The sequence below is a fragment of the Notolepis coatsorum genome (genome assembly GCF_963971535.1).
Source record: "Notolepis coatsorum genome assembly, chromosome: 9".
NCBI classification, from domain to species: domain Eukaryota; kingdom Metazoa; phylum Chordata; class Actinopteri; order Aulopiformes; family Paralepididae; genus Notolepis; species Notolepis coatsorum.
Genome location: NC_140173.1, coordinates 76,778,709 through 76,801,104, shown reverse-complemented (window position 1 = coordinate 76,801,104; position 22,396 = coordinate 76,778,709). Strand labels below are relative to the sequence as shown.

The 22,396-nt window shown below is 43.6% G+C and overlaps 1 protein-coding gene across 1 annotated transcript in view; it reads right to left on the bottom strand.

Moving 5' to 3' along the window:
• Window positions 1–22,396, bottom strand: part of inpp5a (inositol polyphosphate-5-phosphatase A) — a 359,903-nt gene that overhangs the window by 236,133 nt on the left and 101,374 nt on the right. Inside the window, 1 exon segment of the mRNA XM_084321922.1 lies at window positions 20,336–20,377. Within this exon segment, the coding sequence (XP_084178048.1) occupies window positions 20,336–20,377 (42 nt within the window).

Below are 22,396 nucleotides of genomic sequence, written 5' to 3'. Positions count from 1 at the left end.
TTTCTGTGTGGAGTTTGCATGTTCTCCCCGTGCTCGCAAGGGTTTCCCCCCCCGATAAGATAAACCCAATGGAAAAACATGCACAACAGATCGCTAACGCTGTTGACGAAGATGGACAGGAGCACGTGGATTGGTCCCCGGGGCGCGACTCCGGGGGGAAGGACAACGGGATGGGAAAAGTGCAGAGAGACATTTCATCGGCGACCCAGTGCATGTGTGTGTGTGTTCCTGTGGGTCTCCCATCTCGCGTGTGTGTGTTAAAACTGCATGACAAATAAAGACTTCTAGTCTTCTAGTCTAACAATTATACTATACACAGGCCTGCCATACAAGCTGTACTGGCTGAGGTTCAGTATCATCCATCTTCTCTGTTGAGAGAAACTGACAATAGCACTGTGTGAGAGTGTGTGTGTGTGTGTACTCTACTCAGTCAGACAAACTGTGGTTGAATGGTTGACAGATGTTTTTAAATTGTCAGGTGCATGCCCTGGCCTAACCCTCTGGAAAATACTGTTTGCATGCCTGCTCAATGTCTCTTTCTCTCACTCTCTATTTGTATGCCTGTGTGTGCAAGAGAGAGAGAGAGAGAGAGAGAGAGAGAGAGAGAGAGAGAGAGAGAGAGAGAGAGAGAGAGAGAGAGAGAGAGAGAGAGAGAGAGAGAGAGAGAGAGAGAGAGAGAGAGAGAGAGAGAGAGAGAGAGAGAGAGAGAGAGAGAGAATGAATGAATGAAAAGACATCAGTGTATGCATTTACAGTATGAGCGGTTGAAGTGCTGGCAAGGCGTGTGCAAGCAGGTTCATGCTCATTTATGTGAACTATGTCCTGGCCTTGTAAAAAGGAATTTCATTTTATTTCCTCCAGGAGCACACAGACGCACACCACCCACACACTCCTGCTCACATGCATTGTGTACACAGACAATCTTAGACATACTGCACTACACCCGTATACACAGAGCAAGTAGCAGCAGGTATTCTTACAGAATGTCCTCCTGGTTGTAACCAGAGCCAGTTAAGCAGCGTTCTTTGTTCATTTTCCAGGATGTTAGAATCGACTATCTCGTGGTCTGATTAGTTATGATGACACGCACACACAGACAAAAAGCCACAGAACGTTCCTCAACAGAGTCAACTCTAGTAGTTGGCGTGCGTACAGTTGCCTAATTTAGATGCTGGCCAGTAATAGTTCTATCACTTTAGATCAAGTTAAGATTCTATAGTTATCTCCGTCAAGGATGTTTTAACCCACGTTTGTCTGTTTGTTTATTTGTTTGTGAACAAGATATCTTGAAAAGGTATGACCGGATTGCCATAACATTTGCTGTGAACATGCATGACCCCAAACGGACGGCACCGATTAATTTAGGTGATCCCATGACCTTTCCTTTTGAGTGTATCTCGTTAGTCATACAGTCACAACATTCATGACCCCTAAAAGGAGGAACTCCGTGTTTTCCCACCAGGGGTGGTTGTTTATAAGTCTAACCCTTAACTTAAAGGTAGAATCTGTAATAGTCAAACAATGACCTGTAGGCAAAAGAGACCCATTTGGTATTGCACTTTTCTTTTTACATTGAGTTTAAATTCATAGTATAAGTTAACTTACGATATAGCAATATATATCATAGCTATATATATTATAAATATATTATAGCTATATATGATACAATCTTATTATAGTGTGAAATCCTTCAGACCTGTTTTAGTAGAGGTGTGGCCAGCAATAGCAACCCCTCTCCTATTCCCACTCAACTCCAACCCACACATCATACCAAAACAAAAAAAAATTCAACAAAGTGCAGAGGGGCTCTTTTACCTAATGTTCGCCGTTTGAAGGAATTACATGAGGTTTATATTCTAGCATTGCAAGCTCAAACATTGTATGGCCTCATAAAGTCAGAACACGATTCATTGTCTAGGGAGCAGCCCCAGATTTTACATCCCAGTGACGTCACCGATTGGAGGGTTCTCTCTCTCATTTCTAGCTTTAGGAGAGAGTGGTGCGTGTTCACAAATGGGCAAACGCTGACTGAACAGCAGCACAGGAAGATCATAGAGTATGTGAATTCTTACAATGGGTGACATAAACCTTGGCGGAGGTCCACTGGGCGCATTCTTCTAGTTCAATACGGGATTGTTGTTTTGCACCAGCCGTCTAAGCACCTCTAACTTCAAAACACGCAGTTGTAACATCACCACTTGATCGTAGATCCTCTCCTCTTTAAAAAGTTTTTTTTTCTGTGTGTGTAAAACACTTCATACTGTAGCTAGAAGTTCACAAGTTCAGTCCAGTAGTGATTAGTAAGCTAGCTGATGGAACAGCAGACACACGGTGTGTTGTGTGTGTGTGTGTGCAGGGGGGTCATGGTGAGCTAGCGTAGCATGGCTGAATGTAGTTCGCTCTAGCCGTCGCTGCAAGTTGTTCCCAGCACTGAGTTCAGAGTCTGATGCTGCTGCTTTCCATGACGTCACTGTGCTGCACAGAGCTGGCATGAGCTCGTCTGCCTGGTTCACACAGGGGCACACCTCTCTCTCTCTCCCTCTCTCTCTCTCTCTCTCTCTCATGCTTGAACTCCTTAGTCCTCCTCTCTCTCTGTCTCCCTCTCCCTGTAGATCTTTTCCCCTTATACGCCTAAACCTAGTCTGAACATACGCCTGAACACACACACATGTTCAGGTGCACAAATGCACAGACACACACACACACATACGGCGCATATCCAATAACCCCAGCCCTAAACAAAACATACAAACTTAAATCATGAGGCAATCAACCTGTCTCTGCATGCCGGGGGCCGGTGTTAACTATAGAAGGAAGAGGTGAGTGAAGAGACTTAGAAACACAACTATACAGTACTGCACTGCACTAGACAACTACATTATACTGTATAGTGAGAGACTGGGATAGACGGGTGATTGTTGTTTATGTTTGTCATATTCAGATGGTTCTTTGGTGTGAGTGTGTTGTTTATGTTCATGATAGTCAAATGGATCTTTAGTGTGTTGTTTATGTTCATGATAGTCAGATGCTACTTTAGTGTGCAAGTGATTGATTGAAAACTCTATTAACAGATTGCAGAATGGGTACAATACAGTACAGCTCAATACAAACAACTGCTAAGAGGATGAAGACCAGAAAAAGACTTTCGTCTTGTTTACATAAGGGTCCTCCATTTTCAATTCATCAAGACATTTATGACATAAGACATACAAATATATGGTAATAATAATAATAATGCATTTGATTTATAAGGCACCTTTCAAGGCACTCAAGGTCGCCGTACAACAATTTAAAAACAGTTCATTTACAATCACAATCCATAAAAAAATGTAATCAGACAAAATAAAATCAGACATACGCCTGCCTAAACAGGTGGGTTTTGAGGTGGGTTTTAAATGGGATGATGGAGTCAATGTTCCTGATGTCGGGGGGAGGGAGTTCCAGAGGCGGGGGCAGAGCAGCTGAAGGCTCTTGACCCCATGGTGGACAGACGGGCTGGGGGGACGGTCAGATTGATGGAGGAGGCAGACCTGAGGGACCGGGTGGGAATGTTGATGTGAAGGAGGTCGAACAGGTATGGAGGGGCGAGGTTGTGGATGGCCTTGAATGTATGGAGGAGGATCTTGTAGTCTATGCGGTGTTTAATGGGAAGCCAGTGTAGTTGGCGTAGGACAGGGGTTCTGGTTATTATACAGGCAGCAGCGTTCTGGACCAGTTGGACCTTATGGAGGAGTTTGTGGGGGAGACCAAAGAGAAGGGAGCTGCAATAATCCAAGCGGGAAGTGACGAGGGAGTGGACCAGGATTGCGGCGCTGTTGGGAGTGAGTGAAGGGCGGAGGCGGTGGATGTTGCGAAGGTGGAAGTAGGCGGACCGGATGGTGTTATTGATGTGCGAATGGAATGATAGGGTACTGGGTAAGAAAGAGAGAACATCATAAAAAAATATACATCCGAAGGGGAATAAACTGTACATTAGAGAGGGTTGGGTGGGGTGGGGAATTTTTTGATATTACAGTTTCTAATTGCAGCCACCCGTAGGTGCTCTTTGAGAGCGGTTTTGAAGGAGGGTAAGGATTCACATTCCTTTACGGCTGTGGGTAGGGCGTTCCACATTATTGTGGCATAATTGCGAAACGTGTTTAGTCCCTTGTTTGAGCCGAATCTGGGTTGAACGTGATTTGTGGAACTCCCTCTGGTGTTGTGGTCACTGGTCATGGACTGCACTGACCTTTGGGAAGTATTTTGACATGTACATGAGTATCTTAGTTGTGTAGTGTATCTTGTAGACCAGGCCCATTGCAAGTTGCTGTACTCTGTCGTCTACTCTAAGCCATCCTAGGTTGTCAAAGTGGGCAGGGGTGAGGTGGGTTCTAGGAGTCAGGGCAAGTAGTAGTCTGACCAGTTTGTTTTGTGATGTTTGTAATCTTGTTTTTAGCGCCTTTGAGGTGCTTTGGTACCATGAGGTGCAAGCATAGTCGTAGTACCCTTGAATGAGTGCTCCTGCCAGAGTCTTCAGGGTATTCTTGTTTACCAGAGAGCAGATCCTGTACAAAAATCTTGTTCGTTGGTTGACTTTTTTGATTACATTGGTTGCCATTTTGTCACACGAAAGATTTGCCTCTAGGATGGAACCCAGGTAGGTGATTTCATCTTTCCTTGTGACAATATTGTCATCCACTGTAACTGAGAAGCCATTGGCTTGAGTTTGTTATTTCATCCAAAGAGAATGAGTGTGTAGTCTAAGAGTCAGAGGTGAAACTGGAATGAATCGCTTAACTCGACCACCACCACCAATGCTAAACTGATTAATAATAAAGAGTCATAATAAAGAGTCAACCATAGATTAAACAGGTAAAATCATACTCATTCAGCATAAAGACGTGATGCTCTAAACATGTACATTGTGGTTTGATGAAGACTAAAGGACCAAACCATGGATGCCATAATTTATTCACCAGGCTCTTAATACCTATGGGTCATCAATTGTTGGTGAGGCTGTAAAGCCAGATTTTTTTTTCTTTTTTTACATCATCATTGCCGATTGAGGATGCACCGACACCCGCACTGGTTATCGGGCCCCTACCAAGCTACAACCTGGTGCAGTAAAGGTAACCGGATAAGTACTCTGTATTAAAAAGTAAGTATCGGCCTAACCTCGACTCTAAACAGAGATGGGGAAATAAATTGTGATCACTGATATTCAAAGTTAGTTATCTTTGACTTTGCAGCTTAGCCAACAAGAGACAACCCAGTCCAAGGCCCACTTTCCACATCACGGGAAAACAACAAGAACTAGAGTTTCCAGTAATGGGCAGCTTGAATGACCAGGTCCAAAAACCAACGCTTTAAGGAGATCTTTTATTTTTAGAACCATAACTATTTGGAATAACCTGCCTCAAAACCTCTGCTGCATTTACAGAAGATTCACTTTTAAAAAAATCTTAAATTGTATTTAACACTGTAAAGTATTTTGTTTTGTTTTCTGTTTCTTTGCTTGCATGTAATTTTAGCCATCTTAACTCATTGCAGGCCAAACCCGAGATAGTCCGGGTTAACTCGCCATGCTCTGGGTGCCAAACCCGAGAAATCTCTGGTTTTAATCGATATTTCTTGTATTCGCTATCGCTATATCCATTCATTTTTCATCCATCCAGCCTGACGTTATCATTGGGAATGGGTCTGAGCTCGCAAAGGGCAAATACTGCCGCCTATCGTCTCCCGGATGGTATTGCACATCATTGGAATCCCTCTGGCTGGGGCTGTGCATCAATCTAAGAAGTCCGGTCCAGGTTTTCCTTCTCGGGCATGCAGTATCGTTATAACAGATGCACTGGGGACACTCGGAGCAGCGTGGATTATGTGTTTTGGATATAACGTTGGATCAATAAACGCGATCAATATTTGGAATGGCGATCAGGAATTGTTTTTATTTTTTTATCTTTTTCCCCCTCCATTTTCCTCCGATTTTCTCCCATCCCAATGTTAGTCGTATGCCAATTCCCAATCCCCTTCCTGGTCGCTGCGCACTTACCCCCCACAGTCAGATCATCTGGGAGAGTGGAGGCTATCACGTGCTTCCTCCGACACGTCCAGCCAATCAACCGCTTCTTTTCACCTGGCAGCGCGTAGCGTGTGGAAGGATCACACTATCCCACTCAGGTCCTATCCGCGCTTAGCAGGCGCCCCGACCGAACTGTAGGAGTCGCTGTTTACAACGACCCGGACCCACCCCGCCAGCTTCTCCCACCCTCTAATATAGCCAATTGTATTAGTGTGAACGGCCAGCCAAGCTGGTGACAACCCCGGAGCTGTGAGCTGGGTTCGAACAGGCGAATCCAGCTCACAGCTCCGGGGTTGGTGACGAACGCAATCTCCGCTACGCCACCTAACCGCCCCCGATCAGGAATTGTATTAATGTTTTTGCAGGACATCAGATGTGAGGTAAGGACTTTATGTTACGTATCTTGGGTTAATCAGATGTTCCTTTCACCGACATCGGCGCGCGCGTGTGTGTGTGTGTGAGGTTCGCGCCGACCAAAGTACGGAACAGCGAGTTTTCAGACCCCACTTCTCTTCGTGCATGAGGACACATAATATCGATAATCTAGCGTTTATTTGAAAACGATCATAAATCAAGCGACAAATGGCACGATTTCTAACGAAATACATTGAAGCTCGATTTGCTGGAGTTTATTGAGATGAGACAGAACGCTCTAGAAATATATTGATATTCATCACGGTATAAAACAGAAAATGTATGTATGAAAAAATTATCTGTTTCATGCATGTTGACTGGAAGCAACTCATTGACGATCATTGTGTTATTTAGATCTATTGCTATTATATTTGATATATTAAGCACTCGCAAATAAGTCCTATCCTACATTGGATAAAGCACTGGCGCTGAAGGGCCATCAGCAGAGGGCGCTTATGCATTGTGTTGAGTACTGACTTTTAAAATGTTTGTTTTGCAATAATAATTGTTTTTGTATGTTTTTTTGTGTGGACCCCAGGAAGACTAGCTGGTTGCTATGGCACCAGCTAATGAGGATCCGTAATCAAATAAAATAAAAAAGTATCATTTAAAGGGCAATAAAGAAAAGCATTCACGTGCTAAATGTTTGTGCATACATTAATACATCCTTGTGACAGTACAGGAGCTCTCAGGCTTAGTGTCAGTCTAATACTGAACCACACTGTACACTTCAACTGTAACAGTGTTTCCACAGAATACGGTAGTAAACACGAATGACTTGAGTGAGTGTGAGTGAGTGAGTGAGTGAGTGAGTGAGTGAGTGAGTGAGTGAGTGAGTGAGTGAGTGAGTGAGTGAGTGAGTGAGTGAGTGAGTGTGTATAGTGTTTACCTGTGTGTGTTCTAAATAAGCCACCCATTTTCAAGTTACTCCCCAAACCACTGTCCATTTACATTTGATCCAGTTTAAAAACAAGCCTAGACGGCACGTATACTGACCACAGAAACAACATTTCTCAGGGGGGGGAAATAACTCTGAGGACATACGACTGCAGTATGAAACATCCTAAATGAATGTGCACTCTGGAGCTGCTACTTTCCCCCGTTTACGCTTGTCTTCACAGCCTAGAATATGACACGGCCACTGATGATGTCACGGTTCGCAAGGAAAAACCAAAAAATAATTGGTTCCAGCTGAGCACAAATTTTTCACGTTCCGAACCAATTAATCCCGGTGTGAACGTGTGTTACTTCCTGGATGTTAGCCATTGATCACAACAAGGCTAATAACATTAGCTCCCCGCCGGAGTGGACTACCAGAGCTCCAGTCCACAGGAGTACTAAACGAGGCATAATGATTTTACTGCAACGAATGTTATAATAAAAGCCCTTCGTTCTATACACTTGTCTGATTGAAAACTTTATTAACAGACTGCAGAATGGGTACAACTCACCACGCTCTGAGCAAAGGAAGGAACGGAGATATGAATTGAGTAATGCTTGCCTTGCTATGGTCCGGTAAATACGCTGATGTTATTAAACGTGTAACTATATAACGTTAATGCCACAAAACGAATGCCTTTGTTAATCATAAGTAGTAACTTTATAATAATAATAATAATAATAATAAGAAGAAAGGGTCGGGGGGGGGTAACGACCGGGCGCTACCAGCCTACCACCCCTGCCCGCGACACAGTGAACAGCGCACGACCAGAGGGGAGACTTTCAATAAGGAATGCGTGCTTGCCGAATCCCAAACAATAGTCATGCTGCAAAGTCATCCTCTAAAGATAGACATTTAGACTAGAGGCAGGCTATATGCTATAAAGAGTAGACTACAAAAAAAAAATGCATTCCAACTTTATTTTTTATTATTTCTTTGCGGTTATATTGCCGGCGGTATGAAATATTATGCAAATGTGTGCGGTAAGGAAAATATCAATACCGCGGCAGCTCTACATTGGTTCGTATCTCAGTCTGGCTTACACCCGGAAGAAACGTACTTTTCTATATTCTCGCCATAGCAACGACAGGCCCGCCCCTCTTCTGGTTGTCATGCGACGCGCTGTCATGGCAACTACTTTTAACCTTTAACACACATTAAAACGTCTGTTTCATTAATGTCAAACCTCTCCCCATCGCTCTGACCCAAACCTCCTGCCACTGTTTATCAGTTGTTTATGTGCTGAGGAATGCAGACACCCTGCTCGCTCGCTGCTACCACTGACTGCCGTTTCCACCACCACCATGAACATTTCGACCTCTCTGACCTGGCCCCTTTAGATGCTGTCATCTCCCCCAATATACATTACATACATTGAAAAACACCGTTTTCCTTCACCTAGGTGGAACGTTAGTTCCGCTTAAATAGGAGTAAACGCGGGCTGGTTCGCCAGAGAGCACCAAGGTTCAGAGGCTCCAGAACGGAGCTGGAGCTTGAACCGGAGCCCTGCTGGTGTGAAAGCGCTATGTGTGAGGCATGTATGAATACAGTATATCCTTGTTTCGGACCAATAAGGTACTACGCATGCTTTTGTTTTTATTGCCATTCTGCGAGTGGATGAGTGATGACAAGCATATCACTGTAAGCCCTACACAGGGTATCTGCAGGTTTAGCCCAGTCAGATTTAATGCTTTTTAAGACTTTTTAATGCCACTCAGAATTAAATTTAATACCAATTTCACAATAACAAAAATCATGCAACAACACCAATTAGTTTAAGTTTAGGGACACATTGGTCCAAAGATGTTTATTAAAACATAACTTGGAAACTTAAAAATCTTGAACTTAAAGGAGTAATTGGATTGGATGAATTTCAACAAAGGGGTGACCAAACATAAATAGCAAATATAGCTATACAAAATATACCAGGGGCCAAGCAGCAAGTGCAACAGCCACTGTCAGAACACATAACTATTACCACCCTCCCCAGGGTATCAAAAAAGTCAACCAACAAACAAGATTCTTGTACCGGATCTCCTCACTGGTAAACAAGAATACCCTGAAGACTCTGGCAGGAGCACTCATTCAAGGGTACTACGACTATGCTTGCACCTCATGGTACCAAAGCACCTCAAAGGCACTAAAAACAAGATTACAAACATCACAAAACAAACTGGTCAGACTACTGCTTAACCTCACTCCTAAAACCCACTTTACCCCTGCCCACATTCAAAACCGCTCTTAAAGAGCACCTACGGGAGGCTGCAATTAGAAACTGGGCACTGTAAATGTCCAACCCCCCCCCCTCTCCTAATGTACAGTCTCCTCCCCATCATATGTATATATTTTCTGTTAGGATCTCTGGGTAACAGTACTGTATATTTGCATATCGTATATGTCACAATTGTAACACTACAGTACTATATAGTATACCTGTATGTCATGTATGTCCCTATGCCATAAATGTCATGATGTCATGTATGTTGAGTATGTCATAAATGTCATGTCACTATAATTGAAAATGGGGGACCCTGATGTAAACAAGACACACGTCTTTCTCTGGTCTGCATCCCCTTAACAATTGTGTGTATTGAGCCGTACTGTATTGTACCCATTCTGCAATCTGTTAAATAAAGTTTTCATTCATTCATCCAGTTGTTTTGTTTTTGTGGTTTTGGTTGAATGAATGAATACTTTGTTTAACAGATTGCAGAATGGGTACAATACAGTACGGCTCAATACACACAATTGTTAAGGGGATGCAGACCAGAGAAAGACGTTTGTCTTGTTTACATCAGGGTCCCCCATTTTCAATTCATAGTGACATTTATGACATACTCAACATACATGACATTTATGGCATAGGGACATACAGGTATATAGTACTGTACAGTTACATTTGTGACATATACGATATGCAAATATACAGTACTGTTACCCATAGATCCTAACATACATGGGAGGATACTGTACATTAGGAGGGGTGGGTGGGAGGAAGAAATACATAGTGGGTGAAGCTCTCATCGAACATAAACACAAACGTGTCCTTGTTTACATCCGTGAATAGATTATTTTCAAGTTAAGACCTCAGCTTCAAGCTTTGGCGTGGAGCCGAATGTTATCCGGACTTCTGTTGGTGCAGATGTTATAGTCCTACCTGAGATGGCGCAGCTGGTGTGGAGGCAGGCGGGGCCGAAAATAAATGCGAAATAGTAGTTTGCAGGCGGTTTTTGCAGAGCGCTCAGCATGTGCGACGCGACTGCTCTTTTCTTTTGTTGCAGCGGGGCTTGTAATGGTATTTGACTGGGACCAACCATCGCGCAAACAGTGGATTGTCGAGCCAGTTCTCGTTAAATTGGCACTTTCCCATATTAACGAGTGCAAATGCTAAACTAAACTAAACTAAACTAAACGTAACGTTAGCGTTATCGCTTCGCCTTGCTAACGTTAGCTAGACTCCGTTGCTGAAATGGTTCCCCGGCCAACACATTACACAAGGAGTTGTGTTGGTTCCGCCCCATTCCGGTCTGCGTGATTCTACAACACGGTCAATGAAAAGTCAAACTTTATCTTCCGTTAACCGTTTTCCCCCAGATTTCATAATAAAACATAAGATGACATGGCATTTTATCTTTCCTTTCTATGAAATTTTTAAGACCTCTGAAAATGGATTTAAGACATTTTAAGACAAACTAAGGCCTTAATTATTGATAAACTAATTTAAGACCTTTTAAGACTTTTTAAGGATCCGCGGACACCCTGCCTACAGTTAGTGGGCGTTTGTGCCGGTGGTGAAAATGAGTATCATCAATTATAAGTCCTATTGTTGTGGGCATATAGTGTTTAGTTGGCTGCAATATCGGTGTGCTGCACATGGCGTTCTTTGTTTTGGAAGTGAACGCAGGCATCAGCGTCACAGTTTTCAAGAAGATGAAGATGAAGAAAATAAGGCCCCGTTTAGACGAGCGTTTTGTGAACAGAAACCGCAAAAGTCATCTTGCGGTTTCACTTTTAATTTTACGTTTAGACGAGCGTTTTGGAGTGGAATTCTCCGTGCAGACGACGCTGTAACGACGGAGACCCGCTGTCACACGATTGGCGCATATGTCACATGACGTGCTGTGAAGACCCGCCCTACTCTGCCTCTGATTCGCAGACTGTGGATGGGGAATGTGATTGCACCAAAGCAGAGTCACTCACAGACAGTGCGTCCACTCACGCCGCGGGACAGATTCTTGTAACCCTTTCACTGCCACACGACAGCGGACAGCCGGTTGTGTGATAGTAAAGGGGTAACCTTCTGTCGTGTGGCAGTGAAAGGGTTAAAAGTACTGCCAATGTAGCCTTCAGGTGATCTCCGTTGATAATAGTCAGACATACTTGCTTTGTTTACGTCTCGGCTACTGGCGCATACCTGCTACCTGTGACGTTAGCAGTACGCGCGACCAGAGCCGTGACAAACCTTTCGTCATCGTTTTAACAGATTTATACGGTTTGACAGTTTAGACGAAAGCGCAAAGCTTTTGCGTTTCTAGGAATTCCACCCTGGAAGGTAGTCTCACTTTTTTGCGGTTTCACCCCGTAAAAACGCCGTTTCCGTATAAACGAAAGGCACATCCGTAAAAATATTTTTGCGGATTCACCTGCTAGCGTTTCCGTCTAAACGGGGCCTAAGTCTCTTTGGAGCTCAAAAACAGAGGAGCAGTGTGGACGCTAGGCGAAAATGTGCGTCAATAATTAAAATGAATATTTTACCCAGAATTAACTTTATCAGCTCCATGCTCCCGTTACCTCCTCCTGTTGGTTACTGGCAGAAATTGCACTCTGCCTCGTATAAATTCATTTGGAATAATAAACGCCCGCGCTCGAAGAGATCAACTGCCCAAAGGAGTAAACTCGATGGGGGCTTAGCATTTCCAGACTTTAAATATTATTTTCAGGCTCTCTCTCTGAGACCTTTGATCACTTGGTTTGATGCTCAAGCAGCTGTATCTTGGCGACCATTGGAGGAGAAGTTGGTGTCCCCATATAGACTTCAGGATATTGTGTATACCAACATATCAATTAAACAATGTAAATTAAGATTTGGCCCTTTAATCACACATGTGATCCAAACTTGGCGTGACACTCAGAAAGTGGGTACAAACCACCATCAATGGCACACGCATTCCCCTCTATTTAATAACAATCTTCTCCTTATTGGACAACAACCTATTAGGTACCCTAGATGGGAAAAGAAAGGCATCCACACATTGGGGGATATCTTAGATAACTCTGGTCTCTGCTCTTTCCAGGATATATCCAACGGATATGATCTCCCCGGAACCTCCTTTTTCTTTTATTTACAAATAAGAGCAGCTCTGAAGGCTCATGGCGTGCCATGGGATGCTCCACTAGTGCATCACCGCTTTCACAAGTTCTTTTATGACAAGGAGATCGAGAGGCTTCGTCTCTGACTTTTATCGCCATTTACTCATGACCTCGTATAAAGAGCTCCCCCTGGATACGATTTGGAGAAAGGATGTTCCGGAGTTGGATGTAGATTTTGATTGGGATGCAGTCTGGGAAAATGTTCGGTTATCCTCACACAACCCAGATCACCAACAGATTCATCAAAATTTTATTCACAGGACTTATTTAACCCCTAGACGATTGAATTCAATGGGTCTCAGACCTGACTCTCTATGTACCTTGTGTCCAAATGGCGCCACAGGTACATTTATGCATATGTACTGGGAATGCCCTCCTGTTGTGATTTTTTGGGAAAATGTTACATATCAGCTCTCAGACATTTTCTCTCTAACCATACCTGTATCTCCTTCTGTATTATTATTGAATGATCTCTCTAAATTACCGACTTCTATACAGGTGAAAAAACTCATTTTGGCCGGCCTCACAGCCGCAAAAAAATGGATTGCCTCACGTTGGTTTCACCCAGATAGACTCTGTCCAAAGGTATGGTTTCTCACCTACCTTGACGTGATCTATTTGGAGATATCCACGGCACGTGTTATAGGGGTTAGGGAATCTGATATCGTAATTTGGTTGGCTACAGTGGCAAAGTTGAGGGAACGCATATAAGTTTGGAAATGTTTGTTTTGATTCTTGTTTTTTTGCTGAGTGATGTATTGTGACGTATTGTGAGTGTGACTCATGTTGAGGTCCTGGGGTGAGCGGGGGGGGGGGGGGGGGGGGGGGGAGAACGAGCGAGTGTCCATGTTAGGATGATCACTGTACAGTTGTATCAGTTGTTGTCTTGTCATGTGGTGTGTTGAGTTACTGTCTTGGGAAGTCTTTTTATGTATTGTTGTTGTTGTATTGTGATATGTTTTGTTTCATGTTGGAAAAAAGAAAATATTGGAAAATATTTGATAAAAAAAAAGAAAAACCTTCTGTGGTTTAGAACAAAAAGGTATTAGTGTGGACATCCTCTGTGTGAGGCATGCGTCTACACACTCAAATGGCGATTTCCTATTACACCTTCAGCTCACAGGTTCACGTAGGGCTGGGCGATATGGCCTCTAAATGATATCGCAATATTTTTTGGCCATACACGATATATGTTGCGATATTTCCTCTAAAGCACTTAAAAATGCTTGATTTTACCATTTGATGCATACAGTCACGCCAATATGATGATTATAATAGTCCCTGCAACATATGTTTGCATTATTAAACCATGAAGATGCTTTAAAAAATAATTTAATGAAAATGTACTAGAGTAGTCTACTGACGCACTAATAAAAAGACAATTTATATAAAAACTCCTGGGTGCCTAAGACTTTTGCACAGTACTGTGTTTTCTATTCACTTTAGCCAAACACACACACACACATATATACACACTACTGTGAGAAAATAATAATCACACACAAAGGGATAATGGCTTATAGCAGACTTAATGATTTTAGAATATTTCAGATAATGAAATTAAATGTTTATATCATCAACTATCCAGTTAGTATTTATACTGTAACGTTTGGCTATTTTAAATCATTGAACGTAGAGAGAGCGAGCGAGAGAGAGAGACAGCACCCCCCCCCCCCCCCCCCCGGGTTTTGTTTTAGGTTTGCACTTTGAGCGTGTAAGCTGCCGTAGGCGATGATGTCACACTCGAACGTCAACACATGGAACAGTTGAACATAGGGAGATGGAAACTGGATGCCCGATATAAAGAAACGAATAACCAATAAATATGAAGTTATCTTTGAACCTCTGTTGTCAAGCCTTGTCAATATAACCCACCCCCTTTCCTCACGAATGGAACTAGTGTTGTGGAGTCGCTTTGAGCGTTTCCAGGGTTAATGGCTAACGCTAGTTAGCTTAGCCTAGTTCGATAACTTAGTTAGCAGCTAACGTTAGCCCATTGCTCGCGTCAATTAAAATGTCATTGAAGGTCCGCGCTGGTCTGTGTCTAATGAAATTACAATTGCATGTCATTGAAGGTCCGCACTGGTCTGTGGCTATTATGAAATGAGAGGAAAGCTCTGCGCTAAAGCAAGTCTCATCTCAGCCGCGACCACATATACTCGATGTTCACGATATAGTAATTTACTACATCTCACGCAGAACAAGCCGCGATACATCGAGTATACTCGATATATTGCCCAGCCCTAGGTCCACGTTATCCTGGGACTAGAGGTGGGAGAGGGGACTCAGGCCAAAGGTCTTATACCGTGACTCTACTCCAAAGGTCAGGAGCAGATGGCTCAACAACTCACAGCCTTGGGAGATCAGGCTGTCCGCTAAGCCTTTAGTCAGAGAGGACCATGGGACATCTCTTACACGCCACTGAACACAATCTGAAGCACCTCATACACTGGCAATGAAGGAATGGACGTACGTCACTCACGGCTGGCCACTCTGCCCCTAGTGTCAGCTCGTAGGCATGGCACCAGATCAATTCAATCCATGCAAGGAATTAATAAATAATGCAGGACCTGCTCAGAGGTCTTTAATTGGCATGCAATTATCCTCAACACACACACACACACACCGGAACACACACGCATGCATTGTCTCTGTAGGATCGCCGATGCGATTCGTCTCTGCGATTAACCCATCCCGTCGTCCTTCCCCACCAAGGGCGCCAGGGGACCAATCCAAGTGCTCCTGTCAGTCTTCGTCAAGGACGCCACAGCGTTAGCGATCTGTTGTTGTGCATGTTTTTCCATTGGGTTTATCTTATCGGGGGGGAAACCCTTGCGAGCACGGGGAGAACATGCAAACTCCACACAGAAAGGCCTGGGAGATACCCCACCTGGGTAGCTGGCATCATGGAAACCTGGTCCCCAAGCGGGAATCGAACCCTGGACCTTCTTGCTGTGAGGCGACAGTGTTAACCACTACACCACCGTGCCGCCTATACCTTGATAACATGAATTAGATCACAGACTGCCGTGTTTGATTGTACGATTTCATCCAAGGGTCCCTCATCTGATCAGATCTTATTTGTATTTAGATATAATGCTTCAGATAACAGGGGAGAGAAAGCTATGATCAGAAATTGTGTCAAACTGTGAATGAGATAACAGTGAAATTAAACTATTGTTCGTTTTACTGGGGACCCGCTAGAATCCCTCTTCAAGAACCCCTGTGGGTCACCATACCCCACTTTGAGAACCCATGCAGGTGTATAGTCCTGCTTCCACTCGACGATTCAACCGCTTTGCAGTAAACCAACAGCGTGGCAATGATGAATGAAGATCCATGTATGTTGCATTGCAGAAATATCCAGAGGTACTTCAAGCTACCAAGCTGAAATACTGTTCCACACACCTCCTGAGGAGGAAGTGATCCGAGGCACTGATATACAGTAGTAGTATTGTCTGTACATGTGTGCATGTGCACTAGGGCTAGCCCCGAACGTCAAATGGTTCGGAATTCATTAGGTATATTGACATTCGAAAACAATGGTTCCAAATTGTGCCAACAACGTGTCGCTTACTTCACGCCTACTTCATATACTTTTGATATGGACAGACACGCAAGTTGTGGCTCGCTTGTGCCGGTTGTACCAAACACTTTTTCTCAAGACATCTGCTGTTTCATGAGTGGAGAGAGCTGCTGCAGTGCAGACAGAGCAGAGGTAATGTAATGTTAATTATCACTACGTTGTGGCTAACTGTTAGAGTGGGGTTTAATGTCTTTGCATCGGACAGGTAAGAGTTGTATAAAGCTAATATAAAGGCAAAATGATCTGACCTAGGGGATGGTGACCTATGGTTGACCTGTGTAGCCTGGGGACTTTGGCACTTTGACTGTGAGCTCCAGACATGTGCTGCCACCACCGACTCTGGCACACTACTACTACACTACTGGACTATAAACTTGTAAGAATTGCTGTATGAAACTGATGCATTCAGTATCTGTCTGTCTGTCTGTCTTCAACAGCGGCCTCACTTCCCCTGCCCCAGTGGAAACTTTTGTGGTTTGTTAGGGGTTCCTTTGTAGATGACAGAGGAAGGATGAAATGCAACATGACAGAGCTTGAGCTTTCACCATCAAATAAAGATAAATAAAAAAGGCATCTACTAGGGCTGTCTTAAATACTTCGAAGCTTCGTTCGATGGGCATGGGATTCAAATATGAAAAAAAAATTGAAAAAAAAATAATGTTTTTTGCAAAATCAACTCTGCCTCTCTTTGTTAACTACAACAAGCAATGCTGTTTGTTATTTAAGATGAGGTCGGACTCGGCACTGACAGATTTGTGTTCATTGTGCTGCTTTTATAAAGCCTCAAATGACGGCTTACAATATTTCATGGAAGCAAAGTGTTTAGTTTGTCTAAGATTTAAAAAGGTTAAAACTTTACAGCACTGACAAAGTTGAACAAAGTGCTGTACAAGTCCCACAACATAAAAAAAAAAAAAAAAATGTAAAAAAAAGAAAAGAAAAGAAAAAAAAGATTTTTATAATAATTTCTTTTCCGAAGCTTCGAATTAAAATCGAATCTCGGCCCCGAAGCTTCGAATTCCAAAAAGAAAATCGAAGGTCAGCCCTAGCATCTACACACTAGGCTTGGGCGGTATAATTTTTTTCATACAGTCATACCTTGCTGACATCACACCCCGGTATGGGTATAATGACGGTATGACTTTCATCAGCGGAGCGGAGCTAAGTTAACAATATACTCGTTATCACCATACATAACGCTTATATTGAAACACGTTGACATTAGGGCCGTTCTTTCAACCTAAAAGTGCACTTTCTTCAACCTCAAACCTAAATTCCTTAGCGACCCGTGTTACCATTACCAACGTAAACAAATTGCACGGCATGGCAGCGCGCACATTCGAGACACACAGATATGAAACGAGTCATACGGAACAAATAACGTTAACGGAGGCTGAAATTAGACCAATGTGACTTACAAACTCACGACAGTAGTACACAACTACACATACAGACGCACAAAATTGAATCTGCACTGATAATCAAAACCCAGCTTAAGCCGTTAATCCCCTGTAGTGAATCACCGAAGCCAATACGCACACACACAATCGAACTGGAATGGTTTACCAAACATACTCCAGGCATTAATAACTTGTACGTTCATCTTCCATACGCTTAACCATAACATAACTTACCGGTACCCAAACAACGTGTCCCAGAGTCCACATCCATGCACGAATCCATTTAAAAACATTAGAAAAACGATACCCGAATCCACAATCATCCAATGTCTGGAAGTGGACCCATCATTCGACCTTAATAAACGGACAGCCACAGGTCGATAACCGCATTCTATAGAAGAATAAGTCTTTATTTGTCATGCAGATTAATACACACATGCGAAATGGAAGATCCACAGGAACACGCGCGTGGCTCTGACTGAGAAAGGGGAAAACAGACTGCAATGCCCTCTGCTGGCACGTGCTGTGCACTACAAGCAACGCATCTGTGATTTGGCGCACAGTCTGTGACGTCACGGTATTGAAAATCATACCGACGGGATTTCAAAATACCTTGGTATACCGTAATACCGCCCAAGCCTACTACACACAGAGGTGAAATCAAATGTAATATCACAAACTGTATTGTGTAGTGCAGTTCAATCTAGCGTTGATGATTACGTTGGTACAGAAAATCTGTAAATTAAACGAATAGGGGCGCCCCAGTGGCGAACCACATAGCGCGCTCAGCCGCGACACGGGCGACCCGGGTTCGATTCCCGAATCAGTCGTTATTTCCCGAATGTCTTCCCCCCACTCTGTCTCCCATTTATCCTCTGTCTCTCCCTACTGGACTGCCCAGTAGTAATAAAGCGATAAAACGCCAAAAAAAAAATATCTTAAAAAAAAAAAATGTAAACGAATAGGGGGGTGCCAGGGTGGCGCACCACGTACAGCACTGCGGTGCAACACGGCCGCACCGGGTTCGACTCTCAGACCCGGTGACCTTTGCCGAATGTCTTCCCCCATCTATCCTCCCATACTTCCCCTCTCTCTCTCTACCGGACTGCACGGGAAAAAACCAATAAAAATATCTACCAAAAACATAATTACATTATTATTATTTTTTTTTTTATTTTTTTTTTTAGCATCTTTACAGCTTTGTTGGTCACGCAGGACCGACAGAGGAGAAGGCGAACGGGAGGAGAGGTGGGGAGGATATGCGACAAATAACGACGGGAGCTGGGATCGAACCCGGGGTGGCCGCGTAGGTGCACGAGGGCGCCCCCTATATATATTTTTTTTAACGAATAGGTTCGCAGTCTGCGTCCCATATGAAAGTAGTGACAGAGCATCACTGCAGGTAGGTTCATTGTCTGGGTTTCAAATTTGACTGACAGCCACAAACTGGTGACTAGGCGCCCAGCCTACTACGGATAGCACATATAAAAAGGGTTTAGGACCACTTGGTCTCAATTTGATTTGACATGAGGGGGGGGGGGGGTGTATTCTCCCCATGGTATTAAAAAAAACCTTTTATGGGTGATGAAACAGCCTTGGCATGGTGTCACTTTGCTTAATTCATGGGGGGGGGGGGGGGGAACAAAAAAAACATCACATGGATCACCAGGTCACAGCCCATAACTGCACCCAGAACAGGCCAGGCCTGCACGCCACTCTGCTCATATTCTATTTATATCACCACTCTCAGCACTGTCACTTTTTCTTACATCATTATTATGCTGGTTTTTATTGTTTTCTTTTGTATGTATTCTATTAGGGCTGACCTTCGAAGCTTTTTTTGGCAATCGAAGTTTCGGGGGCCGAGCTTCGGTTTTAATTCGAAGCTTTGAGAAAAAAAATTTAATAAAGAAAAAATGTATTATACTTTTTTTTATAATTTTCTTTTAATCTTATGTTGTGGGACTTGTACAGCACTTTAGTAAACTTTGTTGTTTTTAAATGTGCTCTATAAATAAAGTGGATTAGATTAATTAATTAAGTAGCCCCTTTCGTGACTGACGCAGCCAACAAGGTTTCACTCGGCTGCGCTGCCTGGGTGCAGTGGGGCTGCTCTCACAGCCAACGACATGACATTACATAATTATGTTGCAACCTTCGTCTATCAAGCAAACAATTATATTATATTTAATTTATAATTTATAATTATATCAGACAATGCACCTACAAAAGCAGATGATTACAATTAAATTAACCAACTTGGTAACACATTAGTCATAGCAGCATAGGCATAGCCTTATTAATGTTTTGTGTGGCGTCGCCGTTGTGTACAACTCCAACACTTCGATTTTTTTTTTAATGTTCGAAGCTCATGCCATCGAAGCTTCGAAGTATTTAAGACAGCCCTATATTCTATTGTGTACTTTATTGACTGCTGTACGTCGAGGGGGCAAGACCTGAGAATTTTGCTCTTTTTGTACGTAAATGTGACAAGATGCAACAATAAAACTGAATCTGAAACTGAATATCAATGTGTAGTGGTGGTGAGGAGGGCCGTATTATACCTGGTAGAACTCCCTCAGCCATGTCTTCTGTAGGTTATCAGGCTGGTGAGAGAGAGAAAAAGAGAAGAGACACTCGGTTAGTGACGGCATAAGAAAACAGTAGTATCTTTAAAACATCACACAAGTATTTCGGACACAATGTTGGACACATACTGTAAACAGGGATAATGCTGATACCGATACTGGTATCGGTCGGAAAACAGGACACGAGGCTAAAACAGAGGAGTGGTAGATACCAAGAGCCATGTCATGAATCCAAAGAAAAGAGATTTGATATGTGGTATTTTTTTCCACACATAGAAGCATGTTAGATCTAGACACAGAAGCATGTTAGATCTAGACACTGACAGAAGCATGTCAGATCTAGACACAGAAGCATGCCACTATGAATTGAAAATGGGGGACCCTGATGTAAACAAGACAAACGTCTTTCTCTGGTCTGCATCCCCTTAACAATTGTGTTAATTGGGCCGTAATGTATTGTACCCATTCTGCAATCTGTTAAACAAAGTTTTCATTCATTCATTCATTCATTCATTCAGTCAGATCTAGACACAGAAGCATGTTAGATTTAGACACAGACGCTTGTCAGATCTAGACACATAAGCATGTCTGATCTAGACACAGAAGCATGTTCGATCTAGACACTAGGCTTGGGCGGTATGACTTTTTTCATTGATTACCTAATATCCCGGTATACGGCATATGACGGTATGACTTTCATTATCATCAGCGGGGGAGGGGGGGCGGCAACCCGTGTTACCAAGTAAACAAATCACGGAGATGGCCAGTTCGCCCGCAGCATCTAGTGCTAACGTTAAGCTCTCAGAATGGTAGCAGTTTGCCCGCAGCATCTAGTGCTAACGTTAAGCTCTCAGAATGGTAGCAGCTCGCCCGCAGCATCTAGTGCTAACGTTAGCTCTCAGAACGGTAGCAGCTTGCCCGCAGCATCCTAGTGCTAACGTTAGCTCTCAGAATGGTAGCAGTTCGTCCGCAGCATCTAGTGCTAACGTTAGCTCTCAGAACGGTAGCAGCTCACCCGCAGCATCCTAGTGCTAACGTTAGCTCTCAGAATGGTAGCAGTTCGCCCGCAGCATCTAGTGCTAACGTTAGCTCTCAGAACGGTAGCAGCTCGCCCGCAGAATCCTAGTGCTAACGTTAGCTCTCAGAATGGTAGCAGTTCGCCCGTAGTATCTAGTGCTAATGTTAGCTCTCAGAACGGTAGCAGCTCGCCCGCAGCATCCTAGTGCTAACGTTAGCTCTCAGAATGGTAGCAGTTCGCCCGCAGCATCCTAGTGCTAACGTTAAGCTCTCAGAACGGTAGCAGTTAGCCCGCAGCATCCTACACACAACAACACACACTATCGTCACAACGCTTTACGGTATTTTCACAGCACTGTCGCAACATTACCGTAAATCGTGAACACCGTTGTGATCATACACAACACTACAGTTAGCTCTCAGAATAGCCAGTTAGCCTGCAGCAACGGTAAGCGTGTCTCATTTAATTTCACTCACTGAAGCGGGGTTCCCCTCCCCTCCTCCTCCTCCTCCTCCTCCTGTGTGTAGAGACAACCAGCTCTGCGTGGCTCGCCCCACTAGTGAGGACTAGTCTCGCCCTCTGCTGGCGCAGGTGTGCACTACAACAAAACTCTGTTTAGACGGTATTGATTTTCAATACCGTCGGTATTTCGAAATACCCCGGTATACCGTAATACCGTCATACCGCCCAAGCCTACTAGACACAGAAGCATGTTAGATGTCTCAAATGGGAAACACAGTGGATTACGTTATTTTTGTCCAGTGACCCAAGCCTAATGGTCTAAGTCTCTGTTGTTCAGTAAAGTTAATGGACAGAATGGATGGCTACTGCACATCAGCAGAAACCTAATGTTTATCACTCAGGATCAGAATTGGCAGCACCGACTGGAGAAGTGCTTCTCCAGAAATTCTTCGAAATCTCCTCAGCTAAATATTAATTTCAGTATCAGTTATTTAGTGGGAATGCATAATATGAAAAGCGTGAGACTGCAGCCTTCCAAGCACCCTTTTCCTCCCATG